The sequence below is a fragment of the Lepidochelys kempii genome, chromosome 10 (assembly GCF_965140285.1).
Source record: "Lepidochelys kempii isolate rLepKem1 chromosome 10, rLepKem1.hap1, whole genome shotgun sequence".
Classification (NCBI taxonomy): Eukaryota; Metazoa; Chordata; order Testudines; family Cheloniidae; genus Lepidochelys; species Lepidochelys kempii.
Window position 1 is genome coordinate 79,760,802 of NC_136389.1, and position 16,998 is coordinate 79,777,799.

At 38.5% G+C, this 16,998-nt stretch overlaps 1 protein-coding gene across 3 annotated transcripts in view; it reads left to right on the top strand.

The window, feature by feature from the left end:
• MAP2K1 (mitogen-activated protein kinase kinase 1) overlaps positions 1-16,998 on the top strand; it is a 65,807-nt gene that overhangs the window by 3,382 nt on the left and 45,427 nt on the right. Inside the window, exon 2 of one of the 3 annotated variants that reach the window (XM_073304394.1) lies at positions 7,852-7,878. The exons of the other annotated variants lie outside the window; for them this stretch is intronic. Coding sequence (XP_073160495.1) covers positions 7,852-7,878 — 27 coding nt within the window. The remainder of the gene's footprint in view (positions 1-7,851; positions 7,879-16,998) is intronic. 3 annotated transcript variants of the gene reach the window in all.

Genomic DNA, 16,998 nt, shown 5'->3' on the forward strand with positions numbered 1-16,998 from the left:
GGAGGATTTTACCACTGTTGTACTCTTTGCATCCACTGCTACCTGAGGAAGTAGGTACACCACAGTGGAAGTTAGTGCAATACTGACCAGACTCAGATTAGTTTTATTCTAGTGCTGCTGCAATTGGAGAGCAGAGATTAGATAGAGAGGGCAACAAGCAAACAGAAAATAAGAAAACTAATCAGAGTGGAAATAATATTTCTTTCTCCTTCTAAATTATTTGTGATAATTCATTGACTTGATATCCAGAAGAAAGAAGGAAACAACATCAATTTTTCATTCCCCTAAAACTTCTGCATTCCCTTCCTCCATCTGAAACTTTGTAAGCATTCCAGGTCCATGTGAGGTTAAATGTGCTCATTCTTAAGGCCAGGCTGGATCGCGCATCCTAGACAGAACCTATTCAGTGAAGCAGAGACAGAGAGAGTAGTTTTAGAGATAATACTTCTTTTTATTCTAAAAAAGTTCCTTGTTTATTGTTAGAAAAAAGCAACTCCATGTGATTCCTAGGCTGTGTCTTCATTCCAAAAAACTAAGTGTGTTTTTTATATCGAGATAGGTATCTCGATGTAAAATTCTAGTGGAGCCAAGGCACAGGTAGTTTTTAACCTTGAAGTAGCTAGTCAAGGTAAACCCCAGGTGAAGGAGTGTAGGAATGACCTCTGCTAGCAAAATTGAGCTAAAAACTACAGTGCCTTCTCTCCACTAGGATTTTATATTGAAATGGGTATCTTGATGTAAAAATGCTTCATTTTTCTAGTGAAGACAAAGCCTTTTACACTGCCACATGACAGTCCTGTGATGGAAAATATGAAATGAAAGCACAGCATTGTCTAAGAACTCCTAGCTCCTGATGTCTCTCCTGAGCACTTCTGTCCTCTTAATTTTGCACTGCCTTAATGACTCATCTGAAACACAATAACAGAAGTCCCAGCACAACTAGCAGCAGCAGCACACAACGGGTAAATCTACACTTCGAGCTAGAGGTGTGATTGCCAGCTTGAGGAGACATACTTGCACTAGTGCTCATTGAGCTAGCGTACTAAAATAACATACTTGGGACAAAAAAAAAAGCAAGGTGTTTTTGTGGCACCTTAAAGACTAACAAATTTATTTTGGGCATAAGTTTTCATGGGCTAGAACCCACTTCATCAGATGTATGAAGTAAAAGATATAGGAGCAGGTATAAATACATGAAAGGACTTGGGACAGTGCAAGTGATAGAATGGGCTAGCAGCCCTGAGTACATGCGTAGTGTCTCTGATGGGTGCATGCTCAGAGCAACTAACCCATGCTATGGCTCACGCTGCCCTAGCTACATTTTATATTTAGCATGCTAGCTCAATGAGAGTTAGTGCAAGAATGTCTCCTGGAGCTGGGAATCACATCCCTAACCTCAAGTGTAGATATACCCTAAGGGCTGATTTACAAACAAGCTTGCACCAATTCAGCTAAACTGTTTTCCTAAGCCCAATCTAGTTATTTTAGTGCAAGTCTGTGTTTGAATATTTACTTTGGAATAAAAGTGGCTGAAGATGATTTAGTTAAAAATGGTTACACCAAGAGGCAGCACCTGTGCAGTGCATGGTGGCTCCAAGGAGATTGCTATAGTTGCACCTTCCAAGATAATCTTTTGCTTATGTTTACTAGGTGTTTTTTATTGGGGCTCATTGGAAACTAGCAAATAAAAGGATCAGTATAATGTTGGGTTATAATTTAAACTGATTAAGTCAAGTAAACTCCATAGTTCATGTCTAAATATTGTAATAGCCTCAGAAAATTGAGTAAACGTATGTCTGCAAGAATACCTATGCACAAAAGAGTCTGTAAAGGAGAATCAGGATAAACTTGTGGGGTCTCAACTACAAGTAAAGAGACTGGTTATGAACACATATGGTATTAATAGATCTTCTAAAACCGTGTACTGGATTGTTGTAATGTTGATAGTAAGCACTGTCCTCTTGTTTCCATTTGAGACAAGTAGGTTAACTTGTCTTTCCCCAGAATGACTTCAGTTCCCTTCTGAAAATAGCCATTTATCATAGAAACGTAGAGGTTATCCAGTCCATTCCCCCCATCTTGAAACAGGACCAAGTATCCAGGATGTCTGGTATTGCTGAAGTACTTGCATTTTTAATTTCAGAGGTAGCACTTGGGACCTCTCTAGATTACTGTGCTTGCTCATCAGACATACCACCAAAATGCCGACCTACTAATGGGGCAGTTCCAAAGTTTAATTTTTACCTTGATTAAGTAGATAATGGATACTTCCCTTTCTCTGACACTATAATCTGGACTTGCATGGGGTGTCTAAAACTGTGGGGTCTGTCCTGATGAAAAATAAAAACCATGTAAAGTTTCAATTACAAGTGTATTGACACATTTGGTATCTCTCTTGTGTACTGTATCATGCAAAAGTTTTAATTGCATAAGAATATATGCATTCTGGGTCAGACCAATGGTCCATCTAGCTCCGTATCCTATCTTCCAAGTGTGGACAATCCCAGGTGCTTCAGAGGGCATGAACAGAACAGGTAATCATAAAGTGATCCATCCTCTGTTGTCCACTCCCAGCTTCTGGCAAAGAGAGTCTAGGGACACCATCCCTGCCCACCCTGTCTCATAGCCATTGAAGGATCTATCCTCCATTAACTTATCTAGTTCTTTTTTTAACCAAGTTATAGTTTTGACCTTCACAACATCTAATGACAATGAGTTCCACAGGTTAGCTGTGCATTGTGTAAAGAAATACTTCCTTTTGTTTGTTTTAAACCTGCTGCCTATTAATTTAATTGGATGACCTCTGATTCTTGTTTTATGGGAAGGAGTACATAACATTTCCTTATTCACTTTCTCCACACCAGTCATGCTTTTATAGATTTCTATCATATCGCCCCTGAATCATCTCTTTTTTCAAGCTGAGATGTTCCAGTCTTTTTAACCTCTCTTCATACAGAAGCTGTTCCATACCCCTACTCATTTGTGTTGCCTTTTTCTGTATCTTTTCCAATTACGATATCTTTTTTTTGAAATGGGGGATCAGATATGAACGCAGTATTCAAGATGTACCATGGATTTGTGTAGAGGTATTATGATATGTTATTTCTTGTTATCTATCCCTTTTTTTCTTATCTATCCCTTTTCCTAATATTCTGTTAGCTTTTTTTAACTGCCACTGCATATTGGGCAGATGTTTTCAGAGAACTATCCTCAGTGACTCAAAGATCTCTTTCTTGAGTAGTAACAGCTAATTTAGACCCCATCATTTTGTATGTTTAGTTAGGATTGTGTTTTCCAGTGTTCATTACTTTGCATTTATCAACATGGAATTTCATTTGCCATTTTGTTGCCCAGTCACCCAGTTTTGTGAGATCCCTTTGTAACTTTTTGCAGTCTGTTTTGGACTTAAAGGTGATTTGAATTGAAATCTCAAGTTAGATTCTTGTTTGTTTAAGGAATTTCAGAATATTCAATGTACAGAAGAATATACTTTAGCGGCATCCAAAAGTATGCTGAGCTCCTCCAATTCAAATAAAAGAAATGATTTCTGTTCCAAGAAGATAATTCCAAGCCAATTTCAGACATGATACAACAAGGGGTAACAAGGCAGTAGGGTGAGATATAAAATAATGGAGCGGGGCACCATCAATAAGATTATGTTCTTACTGAACAAGGCTAGTGACAGTATGACGAAAATTTTTTTTTAATGCAATAAAAGGAAGAATTAATAAGTAGAAGATCTAATTAGCACACTTCTTGAGGCATTGTATAAGAAGTGGGTCTTGGGAGGGATTTAAAAGAGGAGAAGATAGTGGCTTTGCAGACAATCTCAGGAAAGGTGTTTCATCCATAGAGGGTGGCATGGAAAAAAGGCCACAGGTGATTGTAGGCTGCTCCCTACTATGGAGAGAGTGCCGTATAGTGAAGACCCGCTAAATCGATGGCAGAGCGCTCTCCAGTCAAGCCCAGTACTCTAGCTCTCCGAGAAGAGTAAGGGAAGTTGACCATAGAGCATCTCTCAACTCAGCGCATTGAAAATACTGGGGTAAATTGAGCTAAGCTACGTTATTCACGTAGCTTGAGTAGCGTAACTTAGGTCAGTTTACCCCCGTAGTGAAGACAAGCTCTGTGAAAGAAGTAGAGAAATAGGGTATATAGGATGGTAGTATCATTGACAATGCAGAGTTGGGCATAGGATGAGATAATCAAATATTGTTTCTTTTAGTCTTTGTATAATGGATCCAGTCCTTAGAAATATTCAATGCACAATTAAGAGTAATTTCTGAGAAAATTTTGAGTAAAGAAATATCTTCGCAGCATTGGACATATTTTAGCCTCTCCTTGCAGCCTGTTCATTCTGTCAAGTGGGATTAAAGAAGCCACTGAATAGCTGGCACTATCCTCTGCTTACTGTTGCCTGTATTTGATGGCCAGAGAAGAGTTCAGGAAATTATCTCATGCAGAATTGGCTTGGAATTCAATTCATAATACAATTTGCAAATGAACTATACAGTGACTCATTTCATATGTACCTCACAGGTTTCCCTTAGCCAAAACCTCTTGGGCCAAAATCTTCATCAAGAAAATTTTGTTCTATGCCTAGTGGGTATAGAAAGGCACCTTGACTCCAAGTAGCACTGCTGTTGTCTCTTCAAGTCTGTTTGATAACATTCTTGCATTTTTACTCTTCTCTTCCTCCTACCCCCCAATTATGATGATTTTTCTTTTGCCATTGCAAAAGGGACCTAAATGAAGAGTGTAACAGAGCTAGATAGGTTGGGCCAGATCCTGGCAGATCTAGTCCTCTGAGGATTTGTCCTATGTGCGGGAATCATTAAGAAGTGTAGGGCTACCAGAGTCTTTTTTACCACCATGTCTTTAGGCTTCCTGCAAGTGGATTTAGACAACATGGTTTAAAAAGCAAACAAACCAAACCCACTGCTTGTCTCAGTAATGCTCCCACTGTATAATTTTTTTTTTTTTTTTTAAAAGATAAGGTTAGAAATGGTCCATACACAGAATTCCCACTGATTTCAATGGGAGCTCTGAGCTTGGAATACTCTACTGGATTAAACTCTAAAGCCTCTGAAAAATGGAATTTTATAATAGCTATAATGGCTATTCAGCTATTTCAATCTTTTGTGTATACAATTATTGTAGATTTATAAAAGCTTCTCTTTTAAGAGCTTATGTTAAAAGCCGTCTCCTTTTTCATCCACTGTTGATAACAGGTTAACCAGTCTTCCAAATATGTGTGGTATGAGGGTGTACTTAGTACATTTGGCATTATGAGTTCAAGATAATTCCAAGATAACTATGAACCTTTTGTTATTAAATAGAGCCTTCAAATTCAAATTAAAACCCTACCCATTTCATATCCTCCAGTTCAAATCTGCATGTGGCTGATATTTTCCTTAATTGCATTAGACATTTTGTTTTAATAATACTAAAAAAGGATAATATAACATTAATTATCTAATATTAAAATAATGGATATTCAGAATCTGCAACACTGTCTTAATTTTCTCCACTGTGACAGGGTGTATCCATTTAAAAAAAAACCCAATAAGTAATTAATTATTTCAAACTAATACAAAAGTATGCACAAACGCTAAACTAATTAAACAAAACCTACATCATTCATTGCTTCTGACAAAATAAAGTCTCTGCATCTGGTAAGGATACAGAAGGATTTGCAGAAGCTTAAAACTGATGTTCCGGCTGATAGCAAGTCTTATTATACATTTCTGACTGTGTGACAGCAAAATATTGAAAAAGTGATTTTACTGTAATTCATAAGACAAATTTGGTTTTGTTTAGTAAGCATAAATTAAGCATCAGCAAACCTGTTTGTTTAGTGAAGTAAGCTATAATGAACTCGAGTGGGGAAAAAAAGCTTGTCAGATCACTTTTAAATTGTCTAGTTACACTCTCAACATTCGCAAAAAGAAAAGGAGTACTTGCGGCACCTTAGAGACTAACCAATTTATTTGAGCATAAGCTTTGCTCAAATAAGCATAAGCTTATGCTCAAATAAATTGGTTAGTCTCTAAGGTGCCGCAAGTACTCCTTTTCTTTTTGCGAATACAGACTAACACGGCTGTTACTCTAAATACTAAACGTTAAATAAATGCATATAATTGTTTCCTGTAATACCAAATTTGCAAACACTATTTGTAAGCTCAGAAACTTGTCTTTTTCCCCGACAGAAGTTGGTCCAATAAAAGATATTACCTCACTCACCTTGTCTCTCTGTTAGTCTGGAAAACAAGGCTACAACTATTTCTGAGATACTTTACTGCATTGTGATTAATTGCATTGTTCTTCTGGATATATACTGATGTACTGTATAAACATGATTAATTTCATAGTGCATTTCTTTCTAAAATCCTATTTCTCTTTACACACAAAATCTCTGGCTTTATTTTATTAAGCAAGGGAAGAGGTAAATTTCTGTTTTAAACAGTTAATGTATAGCAATAGAATTAGAAGTGAGAGTCCAGCATCACAACAGGGGTATTATAACAGAGCTCCTATAGTTCCATATTGCTACATCCTACTATATCAAAGACCTTTTAAAATATATAAATTACTTAAACTTTGTATTAATTTGTATAAAGATTTTTAAAAAACTAAACATTCTACGAGAAATTTAATTGATTCAGTATCATGAGAATAATGGCACAGGTTTCCCACAAGTTAAAATATTTTTCTGTTAAGCAGTAAAGTCACAAAAATGCTTTTTAGTTTTATTTATTTGTTTTAACAAAACTGAAGTCTTAAAAAATATTATCCTTACTGATCAAAGGAAAAATATTCTGAACTCCTTCCAGTCTTCCACAGATGCAACATACATGTGAGGTGCTGTACCATCTTGAGCTTGGAAATGGTTAAAATCTTAGCAATGTTAAACAGAGATTAAAAATGTACTTCCTTATTTTAATTGCTACACATCCTACAGTTCTATAATCCAGAGTGACTTTATGTTTTGCTTTTTGGAAATACCAAAACATATTTTTTAATATGCCATATATATTAAAAGGTCAGATTTGCTTTGATTTAGACTGCCAAAGGATAAATGGACAAGTGTTTACCATTTCCCATTTTAAAGAAAAAAGCTCAAAACCATTAACCAGGCAAAATTGATCATCTTTGCTCTCTTTCACGTGTCTACACACAAAATTACCACAGAAAAATTTGTAGGCCTGATTCTCTTCTGCTATGCACCTGGTATAGTCATTCACACCTATGCATAATAAGTCCATAATGTTTCCATTCCCATTTAGTAGCATTTAGAATTTTTGGGGCTCCAAGAACAATACTACCAAACTTGCTTGAACCCAGTTCTCTGCTGATGCATGCTTGCTGCATCTTTCATATATAATTTTAGCTTTGCTACTGCTGTTACTAGTAAACCTCCATTTGGAGGACATGGGAAATGGTGTATACTTGAGTTCCGCCCACCGCAGTTCAAGAAAGAGTCTTCCTGCCCATGCATGAGACAGGAAGCGCAGCTGGTCAGAAGCAAAACAGTGTAACTGACTGTATGTTAAGTTTATTTGTATACCCAAGATACACACACTGAAAAAAAGGTGTGAATTTCTATACATGGAAGAGAGAGAGGTGTTGCGTATAACAGAGTGGGTACCAAATTTTTGGATATGAATGTGATTTGTTTTTTTAAGTCACCCTTTACTGTTGCTAGAAGCAACCTTGGGGATTGCCTGGGATTTATAAGGTTTGCAGACTGTACTGCTGTCAGCCAAAAATTCCTCTCCTAGGAGGAGCAATAGTTGACAACTTCAGGTTCTAACTTGCAGAATTTTCATTTTGTTTCTCCCCCTCCCACAGGTTTTTCTTTGGAGGGAGCAGTCAGCTGTAAGTGTTTTCTAGATGCATATTGTTTTATCATTGGAATGTCATGACCAAATGATTTCTGTTGTGGTAAATGTTCAATAGTATTAGTTCAGACAAATATTGCTTCTGAGGAGACAGTACATTGGAAGGCACATGCCAACTGTACTGCCAGTTACTGCCCCACAGGGAATTAACAACTATTTTGGAGAAGGGAATAATTCACTGCTTAGTAACTCTTCTCAAACATCTGCTAAAGCGGAACTCATTGTTACCCGCAGCCATTCATACAGTCATGCCTGAACTAGAAGAGAGTGAATTGCAATAGAACTTCATCTACTGTCACGTTAATTTATGATCTTGTGCCTATATTTCATCAATTCTGAGACATTCCATCAGGAGAGAGTATGGTGTGATGTCAGTGATCAGATGATACATAGGAAACTAATGTGCAGGAAAGTAGATTATTTTAATTTACAGTCTCTGTGGGACTTGGTACAACAATTCTGTCCCCCAGATTCTCTATAGAGTAATACCTTTTCTTTTCTTTTTTTCTTCTTATGACCCTTATTTTTTTTTAAAGACCTTACCAGCAGCATTTTTGCCTGAATTTTTTAAAAATCTGTTTTGTGCTTCATTGGGGGGGGGTTTGTGGGAGGGGGTATTGTGAGTCAGCAGTTCTGATTCTCAAATGAAGACATTCAAGGATTGCTGGATTTGTCATATAAAGTCACAACAGAGCAGAGGTTCACTTGATTCAATGGCTGGGTCAGCCAGAGCAAGCTGCGTAGTTTATCATAATTATAGACAGATTTGTGAACTTTATATCAAAGGGTTGATTTAATCCCAACAAGCTTTTGGGGGGAATTTTTTTTTGTTTGTTAATTTTATTTTTCTCCTCCACTCCTGCTCCATTAGGCTGGCTCCAGGTTATGACAAAGTTCTTGGGGTGTGTTATGTGTGTGTGTTGCTTCCTTGTCTCCACATATCTAAGGAATGTGTATGAGATCGTGAGTCATGAACTTCTGACTTCTAATCCTGGCTCTGCAGCAGACTTTATAGCCTTAAGCAATTTATTTCATCCCATTGTGCCTGACATCCTCATCTCTGCTATGAAAATAATATTTACCTACCTTTTGGGGAGGAGTTCAAAATGTTTTACAAATCAATTAATCTTCACATGTAAAAGTGCTGTATCATCTAAATGTTATTTGTATGTATAATAACTCAATGGAAGGGCTGTTGTGTGTATGTATTGTAACTGTAAAGTTGACCACCCATCAACTGGTTACACCAGTGGTCCTCAACCTATTTACCATTATGGGCTGCATATGCAGCTCTCAGTGTTATGTGGGCCACATACACAGAATATATATATACTGTCTGTATTACCTGAGAATGTCACATGGGCTGCAGCTGTGGGCTAATTGAGCCACAAGTGGCCCATGGGCTGTGGATTGAGAACCACTGGATTATACAATTGTGTTTGCAGTAGCTGGGTGGCGCAGCTTTGTAGTGTATAAATATATCCACTCAGACTGGGTTGAAGCCATTAGGATACTTTACGTAAGGGATCTGAACATGGGTATCTGGAGAAGAAATGCTAATGCACTAAATGTAGTGATGTACGTATGAAGGCCCATTCTGCTTTGAAATAAAAATATAGTTCTGCATCACAGAAATGGATTATTGAATACAAAACTGTTTAGGCTCTTAACAAAGGGAAAGAGAGGTCAGCTGTTCAGTGAAGGTTATTTAGTTGCTAAAGGATTGGATTGTTACCAGAGTACAGAGGGCTTTACATGTTTGTTGGTAAGGATTAAACTAAATCTTTGGAAAATGGATAAAGTAGCTTGAAAAAAACTCTCGTTTGATTTTTTTTGGTATAGTGTTTGCTTTTATGTATATTGTTGGTAACTTGGAGGTGGGGAAAAAATCAATGATTTTTTTAAAATTAGAATTTACCTTGATTACAGCTAGGCATTATTATTATTTTATTAATGACTAACATCATGTGAAGTGAAATTTTGCTTGTTTTTCAAGACAATTGAATCAGATTTAAAGCACCCTCAAACTTTAGGGAAATTCAGACCCAGATCTGGATCTCCCTTCCATTATAAATTATTAAATGGTGGATTTTTCTGATCATGTCAACTGTAAGTTAATATTTACTGTTAGTACATCATGATGTATTGTATACCATGGAAACATAGGACTATTATTAGTCACTCTTCAAAGCTTTCTGGATATAGTACTTGCTATAAAAATTTTGAAAACCTGTAACTTCCTGGTATTCCATCCTAATGAAAAGTCCCATAGAACAGACTGGCAAACCATAACATGTATTTTTACTGCTGAGGGGCAGTCTGTGTATCCAAAAGAATTTCCGAAGAACCCTTTAAACCTATTCAAGGGACACAGGATAAATGTTTTAAAACGTATTCTTTAAGTGTTTTGTTAATCACTCTGTATTAGAACTGAAATAATTTTGAAAATCTAGCATTTGCTTTCTCTGAATGTTTGTTTGTCTCAGTCATTCAGATCATGTGACTGGCCTGCAGAAGTTCTAATTAGATATATCCACATGTGTTATGGATGGGGAAATTGTTTGTGACATGCAGTTTCTTTCAACAGATTTATATTAGATAGTTACTTGTCAGAAACTGGATCAGAATTCATTTAAGATTTTTATTTTTTTATTTTTTGTTATAAAACTAATTCCAAGTGTAACTGAGTAGGAATGAGTGCCACACTGAAGACATGTCTATATGGAAACACACAGGAAAGTTGAGGTGAATCAGCTGAAAATGTGAAGTCAGTGCACATAAATTTAAAAATTAGTTTAACCTTAGTTTGCTGTAACTTTGAACTAAGGACATAGATGCCTGTCTGAGAGCATCCACTTGGGAGTTTAATGCACTTTAATGTACGTACATAGATTTCACATCTTTGATTTGCCTTAACTTTCTTGAGTGTCTCTATGTAGACAACCCTTTACAGTAGTGTACATCTTTAACAATAAGATCATTAGTTTAATTCAGGAAGAGGCTGCAGCAGCAATAGTTTCCATATACTCTGCACCTTGGGATCAAATTATTTTTCTTCTTGATATAGTTTTCCAAAGGTGAGACATGGGTAACTCTCACCACTCAAACAAAATCTGTATGAAAGCTGAAGCAAACTTTTTTTTTTTTTTAAATGGAAAATGTGTAGCTAGCTTGTAGTAGTAACTTTATGGCTTAGTCTATGCTTAAAAGTGAGGTCAACATAGCAGTGTCAGTCAGGGGTGTGAAAAATACACACCTCTGAGTGCCACATCTATGCCAACCTGCTGCAGAGGAGCATGTGGATTGGATGGAGACTTCTCTTAGAGGAATGTCTATTGATAGAGATTCTCTAGGTTTTAGTGAGGAGGAGAGGATGGAAGAGGATAAAGTATGGGCCAGATCAGACGAGAAACATTCACATAAAAAAGAATCTGACGCATCAGAAAAATAAGCAGTGACAAGTTTTTAAAATGCTTGTACACAAATGCTAGAAGTCTAAATAATAAGATGGGTGAACTAGAGTCCCTCGTGTTAAAGGAGGATATTGATATAATAGGCGTCGCAGAAACCTGGTGGAGTGAGGACAATCAATGGGACACAATCATTCCGAGGTACAAAATATATCAGAAGGACAGAACAGGTCGGGCGGGGGGGGGGGAGGGGAGTGGCAATATGTGAAAGAAAATGTAGAATCAAATGAAGTAAAAATCTTAAATGAATCCACATGTTCCAAAGAATCTCTATGGATAGTAATTCCATGCTCTAATAAGAATATAACGGTCGATCTATTATCGACCACCTGACCAGGACAGTGATAGTGACGATGAAATGCTAAGGGAGATTAGAGAGGCTATCAAAATAAAGAACTCAATAATAGTGTGGTATTTCAATTATCCTCATATTAACTGGGTACATGTCACCTCAGGACAAAATGCAGAGACAAAATTTCTCGATACTTTAAATGACTGCTTCTTGGAGCAGCTGGTACAGGAACCCAGAAGGGGAGAGGCAACTCTCGATTTGGTCCTGAGTGGAGCGCAGGATCTGGTCCAAGAGGTAATTATAACAGGACTGCTTGGAAATAGTGACCATAATATAATAACATTTAACATTCCTGTGATGGGAAGAACACCTCAACAGCCCAACTACTGTGGCATTTAATTTCAGAAAGGGGAACTATGCAAAAATGAGGAGGTTAGTTAAACAGAAATTAGAAGGTACAGTGACTAGAGTGAAATCCCTGCAAGCTGCATGGACACTTTTCAAAGACATTATAATAGAGGCCCAACTTAAATGTGTACCCCAAATTAAAAAACACAGTAAAAGAACTAAAAAAGAGCCACTGTGGCTTAACAACCACGTAAAAGAAGCAGTGAGAGATAAAAAGGCATCTTTTAAAAAGTGGAAGTCAAATCCTAGTGAGGTAAATAGAAAGAAGCATAAACACTGCCAAATTAAGTGTAAAAATGTAATAAGAAAAGCCAAAAAGGAGTTTGAAGAACAGCTAACCAAAAACTCAAAAGGTAGTAACAAAATGTTTTTGTTAAGTACATCAGAAGCAGGAAGCCTGCTAAACAACCAGTGGGACCCCTGGATGATCAAGATACAAAAGGAGCACTTAAAGATGATAAAGTCATTGCGGAGAAACTAAATGAATTCTTTGCTTCAGTCTTCATGGCTGAGGATGTTAGGGAGATTCCCAAACCTGAGCCGTCTTTTGTAGGTGACAAATCTGAGGAATTGTCACAGATTCAAATGTCACTAGAGGAGGTTTTGGAATTACCGTAATTGATAAACTTAACAGTAACAAGTCACCGGGACCAGAGGGCATTCACCCAAGAGTTCTGAAAGAACTCAAATGTGAAATTTGCGGTACTATTAACTATGGTTTGTAACCTGTCCTTTAAATCGGCTTCTGTACCCAATGACTGGAAGATAGATAATGTAATGCCAATATTTAAAAAGGGCTCTGGAGGTGATCCCGGCAATTACATGCTGATAAGTCTAATGTCAGTACTGGGCAAATTAGCTGAAACAATAGTGAAGAATTAAAGTGTCAGACACATAGAAGAACATAAATTGTTGGGCAAAAGTCAGCATGGTTTCTGTAAAGAGAAATCATGTCTTACTAATCTATTAGAGTTCTTTGAAGGGGTCAACAAACATGTGGACAAGGGGGATCCAGTGGACATAATGTACTTACACTTCCAGAAAGCCTTTGACAAAGTCCCTCACCAAAGACTTTTACGTAAATTAAGTTGTCATGGGATAAGAGGGAAGATCCTTTCATGGATTGAGAACTGGTTAAAAGACAGGGAACAAAGGGTAGGAATAAATGGTAAATTTTCAGAATGGAGAGGGGTAACTAGTGGTGTTCCCCAAGGGTCAGTCCTAGGACCAATCCTATTCAACATATTCATAAACGATCTGGAGAAAGGGGTAAACACTGAGGTGGCAAAGTCTGCAGATGATACTAAACTGCTGAAGATAGTTAAGACCAAAGCAGACTGTGAAGAACTTCAAAAAGATCTCACAAAAGTGATTGGGCAACAAAATGGCAAATGAAATTTAATTTGGATAAATATAAAATAATGCACGTTGGAAAAAATAACCCCAACTATACATACAATATTATGGGGGGCTAATTTAGCTACAACTAATCAGGAAAGAGATCTTGGAGTCATTGTGGATAGTTCTCTGAAGACATCCACTTTTTTGACTGCCGCTGCACACTGTGTGAACAGGATGTGGAGAATATCTTATTGCCCTTATATAAATCCATGGTATGCCCACATCTGGAATACTGTAAACAGATGTGGTCTCCTCATCTCAAAAAAGATATACTGGCATTAGAAAAGGTTCAGAGAAAGGCAACTAAAATGATTAGGGGTTTGGAACGGGTCCCATATGAGGAGAGATTAAAGAGGCTAGGACTTTTCAGCTTGGAAAAGAGGAGACTAAGGGGGGATATGATAGAGGTATATAAAATCATGAGTAGTGTGGAGAAAGTGAATAAGGAAAAGTTTCATAGTAACAGCCGTGTTAGTCTGTATTCGCAAAAAGAAAAGGAGTACTTGTGGCACCTTAGAGACTAACCAATTTATTTGAGCATAAGCTTTCGTGAGCTACAGCTCACTTCATCGGACGAAGTGAGCTGTAGCTCACGAAAGCTTATGCTCAAATAAATTGGTTAGTCTCTAAGGAAAAGTTATTTACTTGTTCCCATAATATAAGAACTAGGGTCCACCAAATGAAATTAATGGGCAGCAGGTTTAAAACAAATAAAAGGAAGCACATCTTCACATAGCGCACAGTCAACCTGTGGAAATGCTTGCCTGAGGAGGTTGTGAAGGCTATGACTATACCAGGGTTTAAAAGAGAACTAGATAAATTCATGGAGGTTAAGTCCATTAATGGCTATTAGCCAGGATGGGTAAGGAATGGTGTCCCTAGCCTCCGTTTGTCAGAAGGTGGAGATGGATGGCAGGAGAGAGATCACTTGATCGTTACCTGTTAGGTTCACTCCCTATGGGGCATCTGGCATTGGCCACTGTCGGTAGACAGGATACTGGGCTGGATGGACCTTTGGTCTGGCCCCAATATAGCCATTCTTATGGTTTTATGTTAACCTAACCCTAGTGTGGATGCAGCTATGTCTGTGAGAGAATGCTTCCATCAATGTAGCTAATGTCTCTCAGGGAGGTGGTCGTACAATGACCAGAAAAACCCCTTTGTCAGAGTAGACTGCGTCTACAGTGATCTTGCTATGCCAATACAGTCTCCATAGTGTAGACATACCACGGGTGGGCAAACTTTTTGGCCCAAGGGCAACATCGGGGTTGTAAAACTATATGGAGGGCTAGGTAGGGAAGGCTGTGCCTCCCCAAACAGCCTGCCCCCTGTCCCCTATCCACCCCCTCCCACTTCCTGCCCTCTGACTGCCCCCCTCAGAATCCCCAACCCATCCAACCCCCCCCGTGCTTCTTCTCCCCTGACCGCTGCCCCGGGACCCCACCCCCTACCCAACCGCCCCTTCTCCCTGTCCCCTGACTGCCCCGACCCCTATCCACACCCCCACCCCCTGACAGGCCTCCTGGGAATCCCATGCCTATCCAACCCCCCCGCTCCCTGTCGCCTGTCTGCCCTCCAGGACTCCCCACTCCCTTACCCTGCTGGAGCCAGCCACATCGCTGTGCTGCCCGGCAGGAGCGGCGGGCCAGAGCGCTGGCGGCGTGGCGCGCTGAGGCTGCGGGGGTGGGGGGACAGCAGGGGAGGGGCTGGGGGCTAGCTTCCCTGGCCGGGGGCTCAGGGGCTGGGCAGGACAGTCCTGCCTCTGAGACATACCCTATATAACAAATCAAACCTTATCTGTTGTCTAAAACATTTGAAACAGTTGTGAATTATGTGTGAGCTGCGTACAACTGAATCATTTTAAGTAAAATTCCAGTCTTGGTTGAGTAAGACCACATCTTGATTATCATATACAATGATAAAATGATTTAGCTAATGCCTTTGGTGCTGAATACTTCATGATTAGCAGTATGTTCAGAACATTCCTCTTCTCTCTAGACATGTTTTAATGAAATTTCTAAATTTACCCTTTTTAAACCTCAGTAGATGAAAGAGGCTAACTGAAACCAGTATTTGCTTTACTGTTTAAGTAAAACTGTGGAGATATTTCAGAGAGTCTGGAAAACATGCCACCCTGAGCTCTTGTACGTAATGTAGTTGTAGCCGTGACAATCCCAGGATATTAGAGATATGAAGTAGGTGAGGTAATATCTTTTATCGGACCAACTTCTGTTGGTGAGAAAGACAAGCTTTCGAGCCACACAGAGTTCAAAGTAGGTCCTGAAGAAGAGCTCTGTGTGGCTTGAAAGCTTCTCTCTCTCTGTCTCTGACCAACAGAAGTTGGTCCCACAAAAGATATTATGTCACCCACTTTTTCCACTGACCAACATTTTTGCACTCTGTAGTCTGCTAGCTGAAAATCACAGGGCCTGTGATTACCCATAATTCCCATCTACTTCAGTTGGAGTGATGGATGCTGAGAACACCTGCAAATCAGGCAATTGGAGTTTTTGTGCCACTAAGCACTACACTGTCACACTCCAGCTCTTTCTTTACTGTAACTTGAAATCTAGGACAACTGTATTTTCAAGTCTGTTAGCCCAAGACCTATCCCCATCATTACCATCCCAATCTGTATCTCCTGTTCTTATATAGAGAATATATATATACAGAGATTAATAGGACAGTGGAAAAACAGGACCTCTGTAAGCACAAATAGATTGTTGGTGCTTACAGCTGCTACTGTAATTTCTGAGAGATGTTTACTTTCTATTGCAGTACTGTTTCTTCTAATCCATCATGTAGGTGTATGCTTCTGTCTATAAGCAAAACCTAAATTGTCTGTTTCAAGATTACTGTTGATTATGATGGGGGGAGAATGAATTTTCTTCAGTTATTTCTGAGTTCTTATTGAGTTTTCAGTATCTTTTGTTGTTGTTGGTTGTTTTAACCTCTGGTTGAAACCCTTTTTTATAGCAAACTTGAGTTTGGCGGTAAGGTCTCCCTGTGGAGGTCTTGTTAATTGGGCAGAAGCAGTTAATCACATTGTCAATTTTTGCACAATCATCAGTCCCCATGGCTTCCCTTCTTCCTATGATCTGCTCCAGTGTCTGTTTTGTTTCAGTTCAGTTCATACATGTTACTGAGACTGTCTCCTCGAAAAGCATATGTTTCAGGTTTTCTGTGACATCAGGAACGCTGTGGCAAAGGAGAAAGAACCAAGAGAAGGATTCTTGGTTTTTTCAGTCCAATCTATAAACTACTTTTGCAGATTTATTTTGTGCCGTTGGTTGCAGAGCCCTTACTCTGCAGGATTGTGCCAGAGCCCTTCAACTCATCTGGCCATCTCTTTTCCTTTGTCTGAAGTCCATATCTTCCAGCTTTTGAAGATTGAGGACATGGATTGTCAGTATGGAGAGAGAATATTATACAAAACAAAATGTGCTTGGCTATACTTTCTTTTTACATTCCTTCTATCATTGAAAGTCTGGTTTTTAAATAGAGCTGTTTCCATTTTGGTCCTCAT